This window comes from Acanthochromis polyacanthus, chromosome 21, assembly GCF_021347895.1.
Source record: "Acanthochromis polyacanthus isolate Apoly-LR-REF ecotype Palm Island chromosome 21, KAUST_Apoly_ChrSc, whole genome shotgun sequence".
In the NCBI taxonomy this organism is placed as follows: Eukaryota; Metazoa; Chordata; class Actinopteri; family Pomacentridae; genus Acanthochromis; species Acanthochromis polyacanthus.
In genome coordinates, this window is record NC_067133.1 from 13,409,100 (window position 1) to 13,428,646 (window position 19,547).

At 41.3% G+C, this 19,547-nt stretch overlaps 4 protein-coding genes across 4 annotated transcripts in view; all 4 read left to right on the forward strand.

Moving 5' to 3' along the window:
* The first annotated feature begins 1,685 nt into the window (after window positions 1–1,685).
* LOC110972573 (uncharacterized) lies at window positions 1,686–9,444 on the forward strand. Its single transcript, XM_051941340.1, has 4 exons — window positions 1,686–2,693; window positions 6,064–6,654; window positions 6,744–6,863; window positions 7,620–9,444. The coding sequence occupies exons 1-4, from the start codon at window positions 2,680–2,682 to the stop codon at window positions 8,569–8,571; spliced, it is 1,677 nt and encodes a 558-aa protein (XP_051797300.1). The 5' UTR covers window positions 1,686–2,679; the 3' UTR covers window positions 8,572–9,444.
* The window catches only part of LOC127531635 (uncharacterized), a 99,933-nt gene continuing 89,816 nt past the window's right edge, over window positions 9,431–19,547 (forward strand). Inside the window, exon 1 of the mRNA XM_051941345.1 lies at window positions 9,431–9,548. The gene's annotated coding sequence lies outside the window, so the exon portion shown is untranslated. The remainder of the gene's footprint in view (window positions 9,549–19,547) is intronic.
* LOC127531677 (uncharacterized) overlaps window positions 12,377–19,547 on the forward strand; it is a 70,288-nt gene continuing 63,117 nt past the window's right edge. The window contains exons 1-3 of the mRNA XM_051941499.1: window positions 12,377–12,385; window positions 12,483–13,147; window positions 13,239–13,356. Coding sequence (XP_051797459.1) covers window positions 12,377–12,385; window positions 12,483–13,147; window positions 13,239–13,305 — 741 coding nt within the window. The 3' untranslated portion in view covers window positions 13,306–13,356. The remainder of the gene's footprint in view (window positions 12,386–12,482; window positions 13,148–13,238; window positions 13,357–19,547) is intronic.
* On the forward strand, window positions 13,677–15,800 carry LOC127531678 (apolipoprotein L4-like). Its single transcript, XM_051941500.1, is given in 3 exon segments — window positions 13,677–13,950; window positions 14,917–15,769; window positions 15,771–15,800. Coding segments are annotated over 3 exon segments (885 nt in total). The 5' UTR covers window positions 13,677–13,948.

Below are 19,547 nucleotides of genomic sequence, written 5' to 3' on the forward strand. Positions count from 1 at the left end.
CTTCTGTGTCAATCAGTGAGTAGTGTCTCTTTGGCTATTCTTGTTAGAAGGACTCAGATCTGTTCCTGTTTTCGCCACGGGGGGACTCCAGAGACCAGATCACCTTGAACACTAATCTGCTGATACATTAAAGGTTGATGCTTGAGGTACGGACCGTAGCGAAAACAGTTCATACACCACATTGGGCTTTGGGAAACAATAATTCTCTCTTCTCTCTTTTTTAATTTATTTATTTATTTATTTATTTTGCATTTTCTGACATTTGAAGACAAAATAACTAATCAAATAGCTAACCAACAGATTAATCATCAGTTAATATTATCATTAGTTGCAGTCCTATTAATCACAGTAATTTTCATTTTAAAAATCTTGTTGGAAGGACTGAGATCTATTCCTGTTTTACCCACAGGAGGGTTCCAGAGACCAGATCACCTTGAACACTGTAGTCTCCTGATACAGTAATGTTTTTCAGGATTCCAAAGCTAAAGATCATTTCTGAGCTTTAGGTAATTTTCAGCCAAAGTATATCAGGAAATTATCTGCAAACCAAACAGATCTCTGTTGTAAAGCAGCTTGAGATACTGTATGCCTCAGAGTAAAGGTGTCATATTAGTATTGTCGCAAACACAGAGTTTAGATGTCATTATTGTGGTTTTTATAAATGGTACAGTGTTATTAGTGTTTGTACTGTGTTTTTGTGGTTTAGTTGGCCTAGTTAATTTAGTAAAGTGTTATGCTGTTAGGACTGTGAGTGTGAAGTGTCGTGTTTGATACCTTCCTGGCACATTCACCTTTATTGATCTCCTGTAATTAAAGAATCATAGACACACTATGGATGTCTTGCCTATGGCTGGCATTTACCTCCCTTAAATACATCTCGGTGGGGTTTTTTATGTGGTCACTGACAGCTAAAATTAACTGTAAAATCAGAAACCAAAGCACATATGTAGTTCCAACTGGCCTCCGTACTACAACAATATGACATATCATGAAATTCAGTTACGGCTTTTGTTCTATTTGCTTTTGTTTGCCATCCAATGAAAAAACCTGTGCAGGGCCACCGGAAAAAGATGTTTCATGTTGGTGTAACCCAGAGGTTCTGCGTGTCTGCTATATGTGGGGCGCTTCTCCACAAACCCTGCGTAGCTTTGCGTGGTGTTTATTAGTGCATTTGGATGCAGTGTGTTACTCAGAGAGAAGAGGACCAGATAGCTGGGGTCGTAGTTGTGATGGAGATTTTAATTGTTGCCAACTGGTCTTGCACGTACAACCTTCAACAACAGGAAAAGGGAAAAAAAAACTTTGTGTTATCTTTCACTGTCAGCAGTTTCTCTGCCTGTTAATAAACTGGCTGAGATTAACAAAAAAATACATGTCACACGTTCTGGATTGTGCAAAAACAACCAATAAGATACACATGCAGCTGCAAACCCTTAAAAAATACCAGCATGTCCTACTGCACTCACTCAAAGCTACCCGCCCACAACACGGACATCAGTACACATTATTAAAGGTCATTTAGGCTTTAATCCTAAACACACAGTCCTTCAACTCAGAGTAAACAGTGCTTATCACTTCACAGAAATGTATTTGAAAGGGATTGTTTAACTGCAATTCAGCTTATACATTTTGTACAAAATCAGGGTTTCTGTGGAAATTAGCCAGTCAAATTCAATGCTTTTTAATGCCATTTAAATGCTATGCTGTAAAAATTTTAATGCCACGACTGTGAACTCAACAAATTACATGGGTTTGTTTATTTTTTTTGTGAAAGATGATTTTTATATGACAACTGTCCATACATTTCACTATTTCTGAATCTGGAAACCACCCCTGACCACCCATGGGCTATAGCCATTCTCTGAAATCCATGCTTTCGAGCTATTTTTGCTGGAATTTGCATTTCCCAACTCCCCTCCACCTGGTCCAGCAGGAACAATTATCGTAATGCTTCGGCATGTTTACGCAGATGCACATATCTGACGAATCGCAGTCTATAATTATATATTACTATATTATTGTCAAATATTTTGTTGAAAACTGCAGAAAGAATTTTTAATGCCACTGAGAATCAAATTTAATGATTTTTAATGCCATTTAAGGCCTTAAGTTTCACAAAATCAACTTAACGGCTATTAATACTTTTTAATGCCTTGCAGGAACCCTGGAAATGTGGTCTTCCAGGAGCACTACTAACCTTCAACAACAGTGCAACAATACTTACGGAGACATGGCGCCCTCTGCAGAACAAAGTGTAAACTACGGTGTCCTGGAAAAGACAAACAGCTACAGCACCACCTAGCGTTCTGTTTCAGTTACTGCCTTACATTGGTGAACAGTAACTTCAGTTGTTACGAAGCTCACTGCGCATTTCCGACAGCACTTGAAGGCACCATGCAGACACGCGTGTTCAACAAATGACCTTTGTTATTTGCAAACAGCAGCAGACTGCAGAGCCTCGAGCAGGACAGCACAGAAATGGGTGTGACTGAAGTCGAGGAAACGAAACTAAAGGGAAATAACACCTCTGCTTCACCTGATAAAGTCCACACTGAGGGCTGATTACAGCAGTTTCAGGCGATCCCAGCAAGTCAGAGGGTTTCCCCATTATAGTCCGTCTTTATTTTGTTCCTGTAGGTAAACTTGTGGAGCTGAAAGCGCCGCACACAGAGAACAGAGATGTCTGCTGTAAGGTAGGTCTCAGTTTGTGCCCACCTTTTTCATTTAAAGGCATAACTTTTCTTTTTACTTATTTGCACTTGAGCCTTGTTAGTTTCGTTTTTGGAGGCAGATTCGTCACAGCCATGAAAACTGCTGCAACAGAATACACTAAAAAAAATACACGCGTTTGTAAGCTATCAACGAAAAAAATAAATAGATAAATACGGGAGGAAACGAGATTCGATCCATAAATTTCACAAAAACCATGCCCTCTTGAGTGAATACAATCCATTTCACGTGATACACACATTCACAGAATAAACTCAATTATAATAGAAGTGGGACTTATTAGGACACGATTACTGATTCCGCTTTGTTAAAAGAAGTTGCAAACAGATCGTGATCGGTATCTTTAACCTGGAGTAATTGATTAGTGATTGATAAAAACATTGTCCATACTCAGATGGACGGAAAGTCATTAAGAAAAGTTTTTATAGACCCTTTAATGACCCACGTCACTAATGACGTCACAGCTTTAGCTGGAGGCAAAAGAGAAAGCCTGCGGCCGGACAGAAAGGCGAAAGACTGAGGGACTAGGCTCTATTAACTTTTCTAAAATGTCGTCCTGCTGTGTTTTTGGATGCCAGAATAGGAGGAATGACATTGGCGAACGCAAATTAAAGTTTTATAGGATTCCACCGAACACTCGTGCTCAGAGGGAACGAAGACAGTTGTGGTTAAATGCACTGAGGCGAAAAGACTGGACAGATACGATCAGCTGCAGTCAATTCCAGCCATTTTCGGTACAAAAAATCGCTAATATTCTATTTGTAAATAAAAAATATTCAATTCAATTCAATTAAATTCTGCTTTATTCCAGACACTGGGTCCAAATACACACACCATAAGAACAAGGACACAACAAGACACAGAAAAAAATACAATCAAAAACAATAACCCGTTAAATATGACGAGAAATACAGGGCATATTGGACGCGCATCGCGAGGTGCATTTCCTTGAAAACGACCGATTCTTGGATTATATACCGACTTCAAGACATGTTTTGGACAAAATAGTTCACTGGCTTGTGTCGTCTGGATGACCAAGGTTAGATTATGGCCGTTTTTTGTGGAATATTTTCATCTGTGTGTAATAATGAACCCGGAAATGTGAGTCGCGCTGTGTACGTTAAAGTCGTGTACAGAGAAAGGATGTTGTTTGTCGGACAAATGTGTTTATATTACCCGCTGTGGTAATCACATCTGAAAGTGGTTTATAGCGGCGGATTCATGAGAATCTAAGCTTTCCATCAGCGTATAGTGTTTATATAATTGCGTTTGCAGCCTTCGGACATTCTTTAAATTCCTATGCAAATTAGGAAGTGTACCGCCGGTGGTACACTTAAGTTTAACGGGTTAAAAATGCTCGAGTTGCTCCCAGCGCAAACTAAATACTCCCAGTCCTGCTTGACTTCTCGCTCCACTTTTGCCTCCAGCATAAGCCCCGGCCACAAAAAACCGTCACAATGTTTGTAAACAAATAAAGGGTCTATAAATAGTCACTAAACTGTAAACTTGTCACTCAAAACTCCCAGATCACAACAGGCATCAATTATTTCATGATTATCTAAGAATATTTTTCCACTTTATTTAGTGCTCTGAAGTGTCTGTGTGAGGATGAATCAGTAAACTGCTTTAATATCCTTTATTTTGTCTCTCTATCTTTGCATATAGTCGTCTATAGTCCTCTGTGTATTGACTTCAGGTTCTCATCAACATCAGATCTCAGCGTCTAAAAAGTTTGATCTGGATTTCTAAACCAACTGTGATATCTGTGAAGCCACAATCATTCTATTATTGGAATTATTAGTATTTAATTTTCTCAGACACTGCAAAGATTTTCTGAATATTTATTCATTTTAAAACAGCTTGTTTGTATTACAGCATTTTGCAGGTGGTCGAGTATGAATGAGAAGACAGTTCATGAGTTCTGTAAAGTGTGGCTGCTCGATAAAATTTGTGAAAAGGCAATGAAACGGTTCGGGTATATCCACAGAGATGCATAGAGTAAAATTAATGTTATGCTGCCTGATCTTCTGGTGGAAGGGGTCTTTCTGTGTGTGGTTCGAGAAACGAATCCAAGTTAAGCTCTAAGTTCTGCTTAATTTCTGTTACAGTGAATGCAGAAGCTAACACATAACGCACCAGTGGGCATGCAGTAGACATTACCCTTTAGAGGGTGCAAAGTCTCTGTATAAAGTAAATGAACTCAGCTACATCTACAACAGTTAAATGCTTTAAATACAATTTGGCTTTTGACAAAAATGGACAGAAAATACTCCTTCATGTCAAAGTGAAAACAGATTCCAAAAAAGTAATGTCATTTAATTAAAAAAACTAAATGTAAAAAGGCTGACTGCGTAACAATGAGCCTCCTTTTAAAGTGACTCACCCGATTCAAGACGAGTACAGCCAGTCGGAGCTATAAGTCACATAATGGGAAATGGAGATTACGTGAGTGCAATGGATGTGTTTCAGGGGATTAAAATATTAGAAAGTCGTCTGTGTTTTGAAATGTCTGGTCACTTGTGAATCAGTACCCCTGGCTATTACCACACCTTGAAGACAAAGGAAGGAAGTCTGTGAAAAGGTTACTGAAAAGTAAAGATCAGTGGATGTATTCAAAAAAAAATTCTGAAGTCGCTGACAATCCTTCAGAGTTGAATTAAATCCATCATTAAGAAATGAAAATAAACATGGTGCATGTATAAATGTGCTTAGAGCAGGCCGTCCTCAAAAACTGAGGGACTCTGTAAGAAAGAGCCCAGTGAGGGAGGCCACCAAGACACATACGACTCCTCTAAAGGAGTTGCAAGACTCAGTTGTCTGAGAGGAGGGAGACTGTGCGTATAACTGTCGCCTGTCCTTCTCCAATCAAAGTTTTATGGAAGTGGCAAAGAGAAAGACACTGCAGACAAAAAAATGCATATAAATCTCAAATAAAATTCACAATAAGGCTGTGAGAGACTCTGACGTAAAACAGAAGAAGTTTCTCTGGCTTAATGAGACCAGAACTGAGCTTTGGTCCATCAGAGTACCCACTGTGTTTGGCCGATACAAAACACTGCACATCTTCACAAACACACCATCCCCACTGTGAAGCATGGTGGTGGCAGCATCTTGATGTGAGACTTGGCAGTAGGCCCTGGAAGGCTTGAATGGGGAGGAGGGGAAATAAATGCTGCAAAGATAAGGGAATCTTAAAAGACAACCAGAGAACTGTGACTGGGGAGAAGATGCATTTTCCAGCTAAACTTTTACAGAAATGGTGAAAGAGGACGGAATACGTTTACAATTGTCTGAATTTGTCTGAATTTCTCTGGATGATGTTTTGTCTTACAGAGAGGAACTACAACAGGCCTTGAGCCGCTACAGCACAGATACCCTCACCTACATTGACACGGTGAGAGAATTCTGTCAGATGTTCTCAAAATGGATTATCTGGAGAGAGACGGAGTTAGAAATGATGATGGACATCAAAGGCAGGGCAGAAAAAATCGACCTAAACATCAGCCATGTTACTGAGTCAGAGGACAAAGGTAAGGCCTTTGGGGAATATCTAAAGAGCAAGGTAACCCTGAATGATGACGAAAGGCGTGCAGAGCTAGAGAAGGAGCTCGATGAAGTGTTGAAGGGCACTCTGGGAGGTCTGGAGAAGCTTGACTGTTTCCTGGATGCAGTGGAGAAGCTGGCGGTCACCTCACTGCATGTGTTCATGGAGAACCAGGTGTTACACCTGCCTGAAGAGATCAGCTTTGAATATGTTGAGGTGGTCATCAGTGCTGCACAGCAGATCTGCCCTCTCCTCCTGGAGTTTAAAAGAGACGCAAGCGTCTTCTTCCTTCCCAAACTTCAGAATGTGGAAGTTCTGGTATATCAGCTGGACAGATACATACAGATCACCAAAACCATGTGTGAGAAGCTGAACAAAAGGTAAACTGATGTTGCAGAAACTAAATGATACACATATGTTGCACAACAAATTTCATGTACTGTAGAAAATAAGTAACTGTCTTTCACAGCTGCTTCAGTGACTTTTGCCTGAAAACAACTGTGGAAACTGTTGTGGAGCTCGATGTGGATTTGTCTGAAGAAGACCTACGAAGGATGCTTGATCACATCAATCAGCTTGAGGAAATCAGGTAACACTTGTGCAAGGTCTTCAAAAAAACTGTTTGATAGATAATAATGTGCTCCAAAAAAAACAAATGTGCAGTACAAAAAGTGTTTGTTTACATTTCTGCTCTGCATAAAGACTGTTGTCTGAGCAACATGGTCCAGTGGATGGAACTGATATAATATCTCAACAGACACTGGAATCATTTCCAGAAAACATGAAATGATGCAGATATCTACAGTCAGCAGATGATTAATCTGACTGACTTCTCTTTAAAGTTTTACATTTACACGTTTGAGTGAAATATGTCAACAACTAATAAGACGATTGTTGTAAAAATTGGTGCAGAAATGTAATGTCTGAAAAGATGACCTGTAAAACCTTCACTTTTCCTCTCGCATCACTGTCAGGTAGTTGCAGCACTAATGTCACTATCACCAGCTTCAGTTATACTTTGTGTTTAATAATGATTAGCAAATGTTAGCATGATAAATATGATGGTTTAACATCATAGCTGCCACATTTGAGCATGCTTGCTGGAGTTAGCATTGAGCTAAAAGGTCTTCTCTGCTTAAATCGGTTACAACATTAAAACCACTGACAGGTGAATACATAACTTTGAATATCTTTGGATATATTTGGCAGTAAGTGAGCTAGCAGTTTTTGAAGATGATGTGTTGGAAACAGAGAAAATGGGGAGTGTAAGAATGACTTTAACAAAGGCCACAATGTGACAGATCCTAAATTAATGCCCTATGAATTTCCTCTGCTCTCCTCTCAGGAGGAACCAGCCCTTCAGGATGGTGTTCTTGTTCCAGGAAGTGTCCTGTTCAGACTTCGTCAGTCAGTTCGAAGAGCGAAAGCCAGGGATGCTGGAGTTTCTACACCAGATGGAGGAGATTGCTGTTCAGCTGGACAGGATGAATAAGGGTGCAAAGATCTCCAGTGTGGCAGGCAGCTCAGTGGGGGCAGTTGGAGGTGTGCTGTCCATTGTTGGTTTGGCATTGATTCCTTTCACAGCCGGAGTTTCTTTGGCTCTGACAATGACCGGAGTTGGGCTGGGAATGACCAGTGCAGTCAACAGTGCTGTCACCACCTTCACAGAGATGGGAGTAAATGCTACGCAACAAAAGAAAGCTGGTGAAACCTTTGAGGGCTTCATGAAGGATGTGCAGAGTCTCCAGGAATGTCTGGAGAAGGTGGTCAATCAACCAGTTACCAAAATGGAAGCAAATGAAGTAGACATGGTTGCGAGAGTAGGTGTGGCATTTGGTAAAGTTGGTCTTAATGTTGGTAAAGGCATTGATGCACTTGTTGATAGTGCCTCTGCTCTGAAGGTGGTAAAAATGGAAGAGGTTGCAGCAAGTGCTGGTAAGGTGGTGGCTCAGGAAGGGAAAGCCTTGCGTAACATTCCCAGGGTGGCTGCAGATATCCCAGATATTGGTCAGGCAGCAGTCAAAGGGCCTCTTGCACTCACCAAGACTGCGAGGGCCGGTTTCATCGCAGCCAACGCTCTCTTCCTTGGCATGGATATCTTCTTCATCTGCAAAGACAGCATCAGTCTGTCTAAAGGCAGCGAGACTGAAGTCTCAAAGTTCATCAGAGCCAGAGCTGCTCTGTGGAGCTCAGAGATGGACTCATGGAAGAAGATCCATGACTCTCTGCATGAAGGCCAGCCGACATCAGAGAAAAAGAAAATTGTCCTGGAGACACCATTTTATCCAGAGATGTAGACAGACAGCAGAACAGAGACAACAGTTCCCTCTGATAAAATGACTGAAACTGAATACTTCCAAACACTCATGCTCACTGTCTGGACCTGAGTACGAATTAGCCACCGAACTACTAATTCATGAACTTTGATTCTATTTATAATGTGCTGAAAGCTATAGATTAATTTTGTTGTAAAATTTGCAATGACAATTAAAGGTACTCTGTATTATTCTGTTCTATTTTGTTCGAAAACAAGACAGTTGATGACATCATCTTGAGCCTTGGGAAGCAATGATTACCATTTTTCACCATTTACTGACAGTTTGAAGACCAAATAACTAAACAGTCATTCAAATAACTAACCAACAGATTAATCAGCTGTAAATATTGTCATTATTTGCAGCCCTATTACTCACACTAGTTCCCAGTTTAAAGAGCTTGTCAAAAGGACTTAGATCTGTTCCTACTTTACCCACGGGAGGGCTCCAGAGACCAGATCTCGTTGAACACTGTAGTCTCCTGATGCATTAATGGAATATATTGTGAGGGCCTGCCTTGTAACGTCCATCTTCACACACTGGGACCAGGTTTTTGAGACCATGTGCTTTAGACAAATAAATTTAAGCACTTAAAGCATTTCTCCTGTGTATAATGGCAATCATTCCAACTTAAGTTTTAGTTTGAAAAGCTAAAGATCATTTAAAATTCCTGTGGATTTTTCATCCAAAGTTGATCAAGTAATTTTTTGCAAACAAATCAAACCTTTAATGCAAAATATGGGTAGCAGAGCAACAATGAAAATACATTTTATTGTTGCTATAGTTTGATGAATTTACTTGGATAGAATCATCAGTGTTTAAGAAATTATAAATAAACTATGGATGTCCTGCTTATGGGTTTGTTTTGTTCTCCAGTACAACACAACATCTCTTCTCCTGGACTATTTTATCTATAGACTCTATGATAAAAATCTGGAGACACCACTGGATAATAAAAGGTAAGTAGATAAGGATGGTAAATCCAGATGTCTGTCTTCCAATTGCCGAACCTTGAACAGTCCAGTACAACCAGCATGCCCGAACATGTTTATTACTGAGGGATAAATGTAGCAGATTGAGTTGAGAGGTGAGTCGATGATCTCTTTAGCACAGCAAATCCCCAAATCCCATCCTTTACCATCTTTATTTTATTTCTGCAGATAAAAGTGAGGCTCTAATAAGGACTTGAAAGCAGAATACACAGAGGGGAAAGATGTCTCCAGCAAGGTAATGTTTGATGGTGTGTGCCTTTTGCAGAGCATTTAAGAACTTTGATAATTATTAAGGCATTTAATTTGCTCTATTATTTCACATCTTTTACAAACTGAAATGTCAAACGGAGAGAAAACTTTACTGCGCTTAATATAGACCAGGTCAGATTAATGAGACTCACAAATATAGAATGTCATGTCGGCTTTGGAGGCTGCACAGTGGCTTGGTGGTTAGCACTTTTGCCTTCTGTGCATGCGTGGGTTTTCTCCAGGTACTCCGGCTTCCTCCCACAGTCCAACAACATGGTGAGGTTAATAGGTGATTCTAAATTGTCCATAGGTGTAAATGTAAGTGTGATTGTTTGTATACGTAGCCCTGTGATAGACTGGTGACCTGTCCAGGGTGTCCCCTACCTTCACTCTAAGTCAGCTGGGATAGACTCCAGCCCTCCATGACCTAAATGAGGATTAAGCAGTGTATAGATGATGGATAGATGGATGTAGGTTTTGACAAAATGATGACAGGAGACAAAGTTCACTCTGTTGCTTCCAGCTGTTTGTAGGAGTTTTTACTTTACTAATTTAATACCTGCAGCATCAGACAGTAGCAGGATCCATATGAGCGTCTTAAAAGAGAGTCAGTTGCACGCTTTTATGCAGGTGGAACAGAAGCAACTTTAAGAATTTCAGAACACAAAGTCATGCTGTGTACTTCTGATCACCTCAGACATGTGAGCTGTCAAGCACAAAGTTACGGTTTATAAGATTCAGTGCAATAACTTGTTACTTGCTGGATCTGAATTTAGTTCTTTGTTTATTAGTACAAGAACTTACATTACGCCACAAGGTAAAGTTTTCCATCTGTGGCGGGAGAAACATTAATGTAAAAAATGACATGTCTGAATGACCAAATGCTGTCACTTTAATAGACTGATGAAAGGAGCAAAATTACAAATCAAAGTCTGAAAAGAGCTTGAATTTCAGGAGGCTGCGTTGACTTTTTCATTTCACCACTTTATCCTGCTTCAATTACTTTCCAAGCTTTAACATTAAATTTAAATTTCTAACGTATGAAAAGCTTTCAAAATGCAACCCCACCCAAGCTGTCGTCGTCTCCCTTTAATCGTCCCATGACCGATTTATCTTTGAACCCTTTGGAAAGTGCAGTGTCTCGTTATCTAATCAATAAAATCAGCTCCACCTACAACAGATCCAGCAGTTAAACACTCTGTATATACTCGGGATGTTAATGATTAATCCGCAATCAAATTATTCAAAACTTTATTACCAGATAAGGCAGAAGACTCAGTTGTTCCACCAGTCGGAGTCTCTGACTGTTTAACACTGTAGTGACCTTGGGAGGCAGTCGCTTGGGCAATGAGCAGTTTAGTGTTGGCAAACAGGCATAGTTTAGCTGGCAAAGGGTTATTCCTTGTGCTGATGAAGTTCACTGTACATCATCTGCTTTGATTATTGATTTATAAAGCTGCCAACTTTTTCCTCAAGAAAACTGTTTTAAAAGTGTATCCCTTATATACGTTGATGCATTAAACATGAAATATGCAAGATTTTGAACTCCGTTACAGCATTAAAAAAAAGCTGTTTGCTATGTAAAGGTATAGTGGAGTAATGGCATGTATTGCAGACACTGGAGTCACACTCCCTTTGTATTTGTGTTGTAATCTGAGCTGCTCTGTTCACACTGCATGTGAGCTTCTCCCTTTGAACCTGTTGACCCTCCATTGCCTTAATAGAGTGACCTACCATACTGCATTGCAAAAGTGACAGTGCAGTCCAGCATTCAGTCGGTGCCATAAAAGATTATAAAACATGGCGTTTCATTCGTTATTCAGTTCATTTCTATGCAGGTGTTTGACTTTAGCCCAGTGTGAGAGCCTCTACTGTTGCCTTAAGGTTCTCCTTCTCCTTCACAACTCATGTCTTTTCTGCTTCAGTCTTTGGGTGTCTGTTTGAACAAGCTGCATAACGTAACATTCTGTGCAACAACAACAAAAAACATTATTGTTTACAATCTACTAATTTCCTACATTAACATTAACTCCCATGGTTCAAGTACCTCAATAGAAGTTTGCTTTGGTTAAATACTCAGTCATTATATTATTTTTTTCACAGTTTAAAATATGTCCTGTAATACTGCAAAAAATGTTGCCTAAAAATATTGAGAATACTACTTAATTTCAAATATGAAACCTTCTGAAAGGCCTGCATTCACTGTGGAAGCATTTGTGCTCTGACAAAATCTGCTGGTCACATACCATCCTACAGCAGGCAGTTTTCACTTTGTTTCTCTTTGTAGGGGTTTCGTGTCTTTATATTGTCATTTTTGTGTCTCCTTCCATTGAATTTTGCAGAACTTTAAAGCAGGCGTTGCAATCAGTTAAAAACAAACTGCACCTGACATTTCACACTGAAGATGCAGAGAAGCTCTTAGACTCTTATGTTATTCATTTCTTGTTTTTTTTATTCTGTTCTTGTAATTAAATCTAAGCTGTAAAATTAAGGACAAGTATATAGACATATATTGGATCAGGTTTTGTCAGCAGATAATAAATATGATGAGCATTGTACATTTTGGGGTTAAAACCATTACTAGGTCATGAAGACTAAACTTGGCTCTCTGACATTAAAACCAAGAAATGTGAACACCTATTTCACACATAGGAACAGGTTGTCCTATACTGGTATGTATGTTTGAACTGGTTTTTAAATCTCAAAATAGATGTTTTGTCTTACAGAGAGGAACTAAAACAGGTCTTGTGCCGCTTCATCACAGATACTCTCAATTACATCGACACAATGAGAAAATTCTGTCATATGTTCCCAAAATGGGAGACAAAGAGAAAGACGGAGTTAGAAATGATGATGGACATCAAAGGCAGGGCAGACAAAATTGACCTTGACATCAGTCATGTTACTAAGTCGGAGGACAAAGGTGAGGCTTTTGTGGAATATCTAAAGAGCAAGGTAACCCTAAATGATGACGAAAGGTGTGCAGAGCTAGAGAAGGAGCTGGATGAAGTGTTGAAGGACACTCTGGGAGGTTTGAAGAAGCTTGACTGTTTCCTGGATGCAGTGGAGAAGCTGGCGGTCACCTCACTGCATGTGTTCATGAAGAATCAGGTGTTGCACCTGCCCGAAGAGATCAGCTTTGAATATGTTCAGGTCATCATCGGTGCTGCACAGCAGATCTGCCCTCTCCTCCTGGAGTTTAAAAGAGACGCAAACGTCTTCTTCCTTCCCAAACTTCAGAATGTGGAAGTGCTGGCAAATCAGCTGGACAGATACATACAGATCACCAAAACCATGTGTGAAAAGCTGGACAAAAGGTAAACTGATGTTGCAGAAACTAAATGATACACATATGTTGCACAATAAATTTCATGTAAGGCAGAAAATAAGTCAAACTGTCTTTCACAGCTGTTTCAGTGACTTTCGTATGAAAAAGACCGTAAAAACTGGTGAAACTCCATGTGGATTTGACTGAAGATGACCTACAAAGGATGCTTGATAACATCAATCAGCTTGAGGAAATCAGGTACGTTTTACCCAGGAATGTGTTTTGATCCCAAATATGTCAGCACACTCAGGCAAAGTCTTCTAAAGACTTATTGACACATATTGTCAAACTGCATAAAAATGTGCAGTACATAAAGTGTTTGTTAAAATTCTGCTCTGCATAAAGACTGTAGTCCAAACAACACTGTGAGTCATGCAGCAACACGGTTTCTCCTGGGTTCGACCCAGAAGTCAGTGGAGACATTATATATCTCACCTGAACTGGGAACGGTTTCAGAACACAGCAGGAGGAACTGGAGACATTGCTGCAGCGAGGGACATCTGGAACCTGCTGCCATCATCACCCAATCCCACGAAGAAGATAAAGAGAAGGACATTGATGAATGAAAGGATTTTGATGGCTTTAATAAGGACCAAACTGAGATGGTTAGATGACAGGGTCAGAAAATGTCCAAAGAAGCTGGTGTGTGGGGTGTTCCTGGTATGAAGTATAGCAAAAGTGGCCCAAGAAAGGACAAGAAGTCAAGTGGTTACCCAATCATGAAATACCCAATACTGATAGGTGTGTCCATGTGATTCCATGTCCACTACTGAAAGCACCTACAATAGAAATGTGAGTATCAGAACTCTAGCACTGAGCAATGGATGAAGGTGGTCTGAGAAAGGGAAGGCACAATGTGAAGCAGTGTTGTGCTGGGAAACTTTGGGTCCTGTATTCATGTAGATGTTACCTTGACACCTACCTAAACATTGTTGTAATCCATGTACACCCCTTTGTGGTACCGGTATTCGCTGTTGGCAGTGGTTTCTGTAAAGCAGGATAATGCTCTTTGCCACACTGTGAAATTTTGTTCAAGAATGCTTTGAGGAACATGACAAAGAGTGCAAGGTGTTGACATGCACCCCAAATTTCCTAGATCTTAATCCGATAAAGCATCTGTGGGTTGTGCCTGAGAAACAAATTCAACAACACCAGAGGTCAGTAGACTTTAGGCTTCAAATGCTTTTGTGGCACGAGGGGGATGCACACATGAGTAAGGTCATTTTAATGTTGTGGATAAGTGCATAATTCACTGTAACTGAATGAAACTAGAGGCAGTCGAGATCTTGTCAAGCAGCAGTTCAGACGTCAGTATTATTTTTATTGTGAATATTTCTCTTGAAATGGGGCTGCACAGTGGGGAATTGGTAAGCACTTTCGCCTTGCAGCAAGAAGATTCCCGGTTCACGTCCCGGCCTGGGCTCTTTCTGCATGGAGTTTGCATGTTCTCCAGGCACTCCGGCTTCCTCCCACAGTCCAAAAATATGCTGAGGTTAACTGGTTACTCTAAATTGCCCGTAGGTGTGAATGTGAGTGTGATTGTTTGTCTGTATATGTAGCCCTGCGACAGACTGGCGACCTGTCCAGGGTGTCCCCTGCCTTCACCCGAGTCAGCTGGGATAGGCTCCAGCACCCCCTGCGACCCTAGTGAGGATAAAGCGGTGTATAGAGAATGGATGGATATTTCTCTTGAAATGTTTTATCGTGTAGCCTTCAACAAAAGAGTCACTAAATTAATTTCCCCTTCTCTCCTTTCAGGATGAACCAGTCCTTCCGGATGGTGTTCTTGTTCCAGGAAGTGTCCTGTTCAGACTTCATCAGTCAGTTCGAAGAGCGACAGCCCAGGATGCTGGAGTTTCTAGACAAGTTGGAGGAGATTGCTGTTCAGCTGGACAGGATGAATAAGGGTGCAAAGATCTCCAGTGTGGCAGGCAGCTCAGTGGGGGCGATTGCAAGTATACTGTCCATTGTTGGTTTAGCACTGATTCCTGTCACAGCGGGAGTTTCTTTGGCTCTGACAATGACCGGGGTTGGGCTGGGAATGGGCAGCGCAGTCAACAGTGCTGTCACCACCTTCACAGAGATCGGAGTAAATGCTACGTAACAAAAGAAAGCTGGTGAAGCCTTTGAGAGCTTCATGGAGGATGTGCAGAGTCTCCAGGAATGTCGGGAGAAGGTGGCCAATCAACCAGTCAGCAAAGTGGAAGCAAATGACGTAGATGTAGCTGTGGGAGTAGGTGTGGCACTGGCTAAAGTTGGTGCTAATGTTGGTGCTAATGTTGGTAAACTGGTGGCTCAGGAGGGGAAAGCCGTAAGTCGCATATCCATGTTGGCTACAGAAATCCCAGATATTGGTCAGGCAGCAGTCAAAGGGCCTATTGCTCTCTCCAGTGCACCCAGGGCCAGCTCCTTTGTATTCAATGGTCTCTTCCTTGGCATGGATATCTTCTTCATCTGCAAAGACAGCATCAGTCTGGCTAAAGGCAGCGAGAGTAAAGTCTCAAAGTTCATCAGAGCCAGAGCTGCTCTGTGGAGCTCAGAGATGGACTCATGGCAGAAGATCCATGACTCTCTGCACGAAGGCCAGCCGACATCAGAGAAAAACAAAGTTGCGCTGGAGACGCCATTTTATCCAAAGTTGAAGACAAAGAGAGGAAAACAGAGATGGAAGTTCCCTCTACTGAAATGGTTGAAACACTGAGAGAACAACAGTCTATAGTGTGATTCAGTAGAAATCAACAGGCAGACAGCGCTGTATTAATACCATGATCATATGTCAAAACCATTAGATATAAATGAACCATGTATGAAGATTAAACTCTTCTTCATCGTAGAAAGAAATGTAAGCTGTTTTTAGCTAATTATCATTCGTTCTGATTTTATGCAATTTTCGAAATTTTTTGGTTATTTCAGCAGTACATTTTTTGTTGACTGAATTTAACATTTTATGAAACCTGTTTCAACATATTTAGTAACAGATGAAAGCTCTGTCATACAGACTGAACCTAATGTGTAAATAATCAGAAATATAACATTAAGATGTTCATTCTAGAGGACTGATTACCGCCTTTTTAAATTCTGCCAAGTTCTTTCGATTTCTGCAATGTATCTGCAAATGTTTAACAAAAATTAAACATTTGTTTGGATTTCACTCTCGGATGTCATTTTTTGAAATATCTTTCTCAGACAATACAACCAAATTTTAAGTGGAATTAAGTCCTCTGTGACAGTAAACTGAACATCTTTTAATTCAATAGAGTTAAAGGGGGGGTTAAAAAAAGTGCGAAACAGTCCTTTGTAAGTTTGAAGGGAAGGAGATGAGGAGCTGAACATAGACTGTATATAAATATACATATATATTTACACTCAACAAAAACATAAATGCAACACTATTGTTTTTGCTTCCGTTTTTTATGAGATGAACTCAAAGATCTAAAACTTTTTCCACATACACAATATCACCATTTCTCTCAAATAGAGAGACCTAACAAGATGGCGACCATGGAGAGAACTGTGATTGCAACTGACTCAAGCAGTGCAGCAATAAGTGTTAAAAATTTGAAATCTGAGGCAAGACAAGATATTGTATGTGAAATTGGTCAAGTTAGTTATAGGCTAGGGAGACAAGGCAAGCAAGTTATTATTTTGTGGGTTCCGGCACACATAGGAGTGGATGGAAATGAGTTAGCAGACAAGTATGCAAAAAGAGGGGCTGCTAAAAATGTAATTGACTTTCCCGTGAAGTATAGTAGATCTGAAGTTAAAACAATAGTTAAAGAACGAATGAAGAAGAAATGGCAGAGACAATGGGATACCTGCTCGAAAGGTCACTTTTATTACTCCATTCAAAAAAGTGTAGAGGGGAATTTAGGAGAACAGGACTGTTTAGGCCGGAAAGAGGAGGATGTCTTGTCACGATTAAGACTCGGGCACACAGGGCTGAATAGCACTCTGAGAATTATTGGAAAACATAATACAGGGGAATGTGAATGCTGTAGAGTGGAAGAGAATGTTGAGCATGTATTGATTTATTGCCCCAAGTTTCAGCAGCAGAGAAGAGTATTCAAGAGGAAAATCTGTGATAGTAAAATCAAATTCGAGGTCAGGGAAATTTTGAGTAATTTATCTTTGAAAAATGTTGCCAGAGCATTGCTTTTATTTATGGAAAGAACAGGTTTAAGAGAGAGGGTTTAAGGACTGCTGGGGCCTTCCTGCCCCACACTCCATTCCAGAAGGTGGCGGTAATGCACCTAAAAGTTGCGTGCCAACTGCCATTAAACAAGCAGAAGAAGAAGAAGAAGAAGATTTTTGATTTTTACAACAAACTTTAATTAATCAATAATCAAACTCCAAAAAGAAACATCCACACAACACATAACCAAATGACGATAAAACACAGGCCCACAAAAAACACACATGTACTTCAAACCAAAAAAAACAAAAAAAACAAAGAGTAAAACCCATTAAAAAAAAACAAAGTAAGTACACGTGTAGCTGCATCACACAAACATCTGACAATATACAACATTCAGTCCCTAAGCACGTCACTTAAGGCGAGGTCCCCACTACTGACAGTACACAGTATACTTTTATAACACCAAATGTCTGTGAATCTGGCCAGGTCTCCCATCATCGCATAAAATGCATATTCCAGCCTCAGCCGGCTGCGGACATTGCAACGCCACACTGAGGCTGCATCTGTTCCAGACTGCGCTTCCAGTTTGTTTCTTCGGGAGATGTAAATTGCCATCTTCGCTTCCCCAATAATAAAATTCAGCAGCTGCCACATGTTCTTGCTTTCCTTCTTATAACCCGCCCCATAAATAAAAGCAGTAATTGTAAAAACCTGGTTAAAAAGTTTAAAAACATGAGTCAACAGAGCAAAGAAACCCACCAACCTTCCACATTCACTAAAAATGTGGAAGGTGGTCTCCCTGCCGCTGCAGAAGGGGCACTGGCTGGACACAGCAGGATCAATCACTGACATAAAAGCATTTGATGCAATGGCCCCATGGAGGATTCGCCATTGCAAATCCCCGGTCCTCTTTTTCAGGGGGGGCTTATACAGCACCCTCCAGTTAGGCTGTGTCTCTCCCAGCCTCTCGGTCCATACACACGGGGCCCTGCCCTCCAACGTCTTTCCGTTTAGTACTCTCACGCTGGTCTTGTAAAGGTCTTTCCTGTGGGCCGAGTGCAGTCTGAAAGCAGTCCCTCTCTCCACAGGGGGCCTGAGCTCTATCCCAGCGGCAGGGTCAGTCGGGTCCGGCTCTCTCCCCCTGCTAAACTCCCCGAGGAGCCTCTGTTCTGTCGGGGTCAACCTCTTCCTCCACAGCAGCAGCAGCTTGGTTGCTGTCCTTTGGGACTGGAGGCCCAGCAGACGTCCCACAGCTTCAGAGTCCGTCAGCGCTGGTCCTGCAGCCTGGACCAGGTGCTGCAGGACAACAGTTCCGGTGCGCAGCAGAGCCGCCGTCAGCCCAGGCGTGGCTGCACAGGAGATGTCCAGTCTGGCCCCATGGACCAGAGGCTCTTTCAACAGCCAAAACAGAGAGGAAGAGACAACTTTTTCCCGGTTACTTGTAAACAACGCCCACACTTTTAAAACGCTCTGATAAAAAGGAGGAACCCCAGTTAACTTTAAAAATTTAAAATCAGTAAAAAACAGAGCAACATCCAGTCCCAGATTACTCACCTCTCTGAGGATACAGCTGGCCACGCCTCTCCACACCAGGTCTGCTGGACCAGCTAAGTATCTTTGGAGGAACAGCAGCCTGAAAGCTGCTGTCCTGCTGGCCAGGTGGATGAGGCCCTGACCCCCCTCCTCTCGCGGTAAAAACAACAGCCCCTGTGGCACCCAGTGTCGACCCCCCCAGAAGAAATTCACTATTTTTTCCTGAAGTTTCATTAGGAGCTGACTGGGGGGGTCCAAACACGCCAACCGATGCCACAGGAGCGACGCACACAAGTTATTTAAAACCAGGACCCTGCCTCTGTAGGACATTTGGGGCAGTAGCCACCTCCACTTCTCTAGTTTTCCAATGATCTTCTCCTCCACCCCCTCCCAGTTTTTCTGTTTAGTTGCCTTGCTTCCAATATGCACCCCCAGATATTTTAACCCTCCTCTCTTCCATGCAAGGTTCTGAGGGAGGGTTGGGAGGCCGCCCGACCACCTCCCTACGGCGACTGCCTCACTTTTCCCCCAGTTCACTTTGGCAGCAGACAGGGCCCTGTATCTTTCAGTTAAAACCGTTAAAATACTGACTTCATTTTGATTCTTTACAATAACAACAACGTCGTCAGCATAAGCAGATAAAACAATCTTGCTGCTAAAACCAGGTAAAACCAAGCCATTAATACTGTTTCGTATCTTTAAGAGGAGGGGTTCCAGGGAG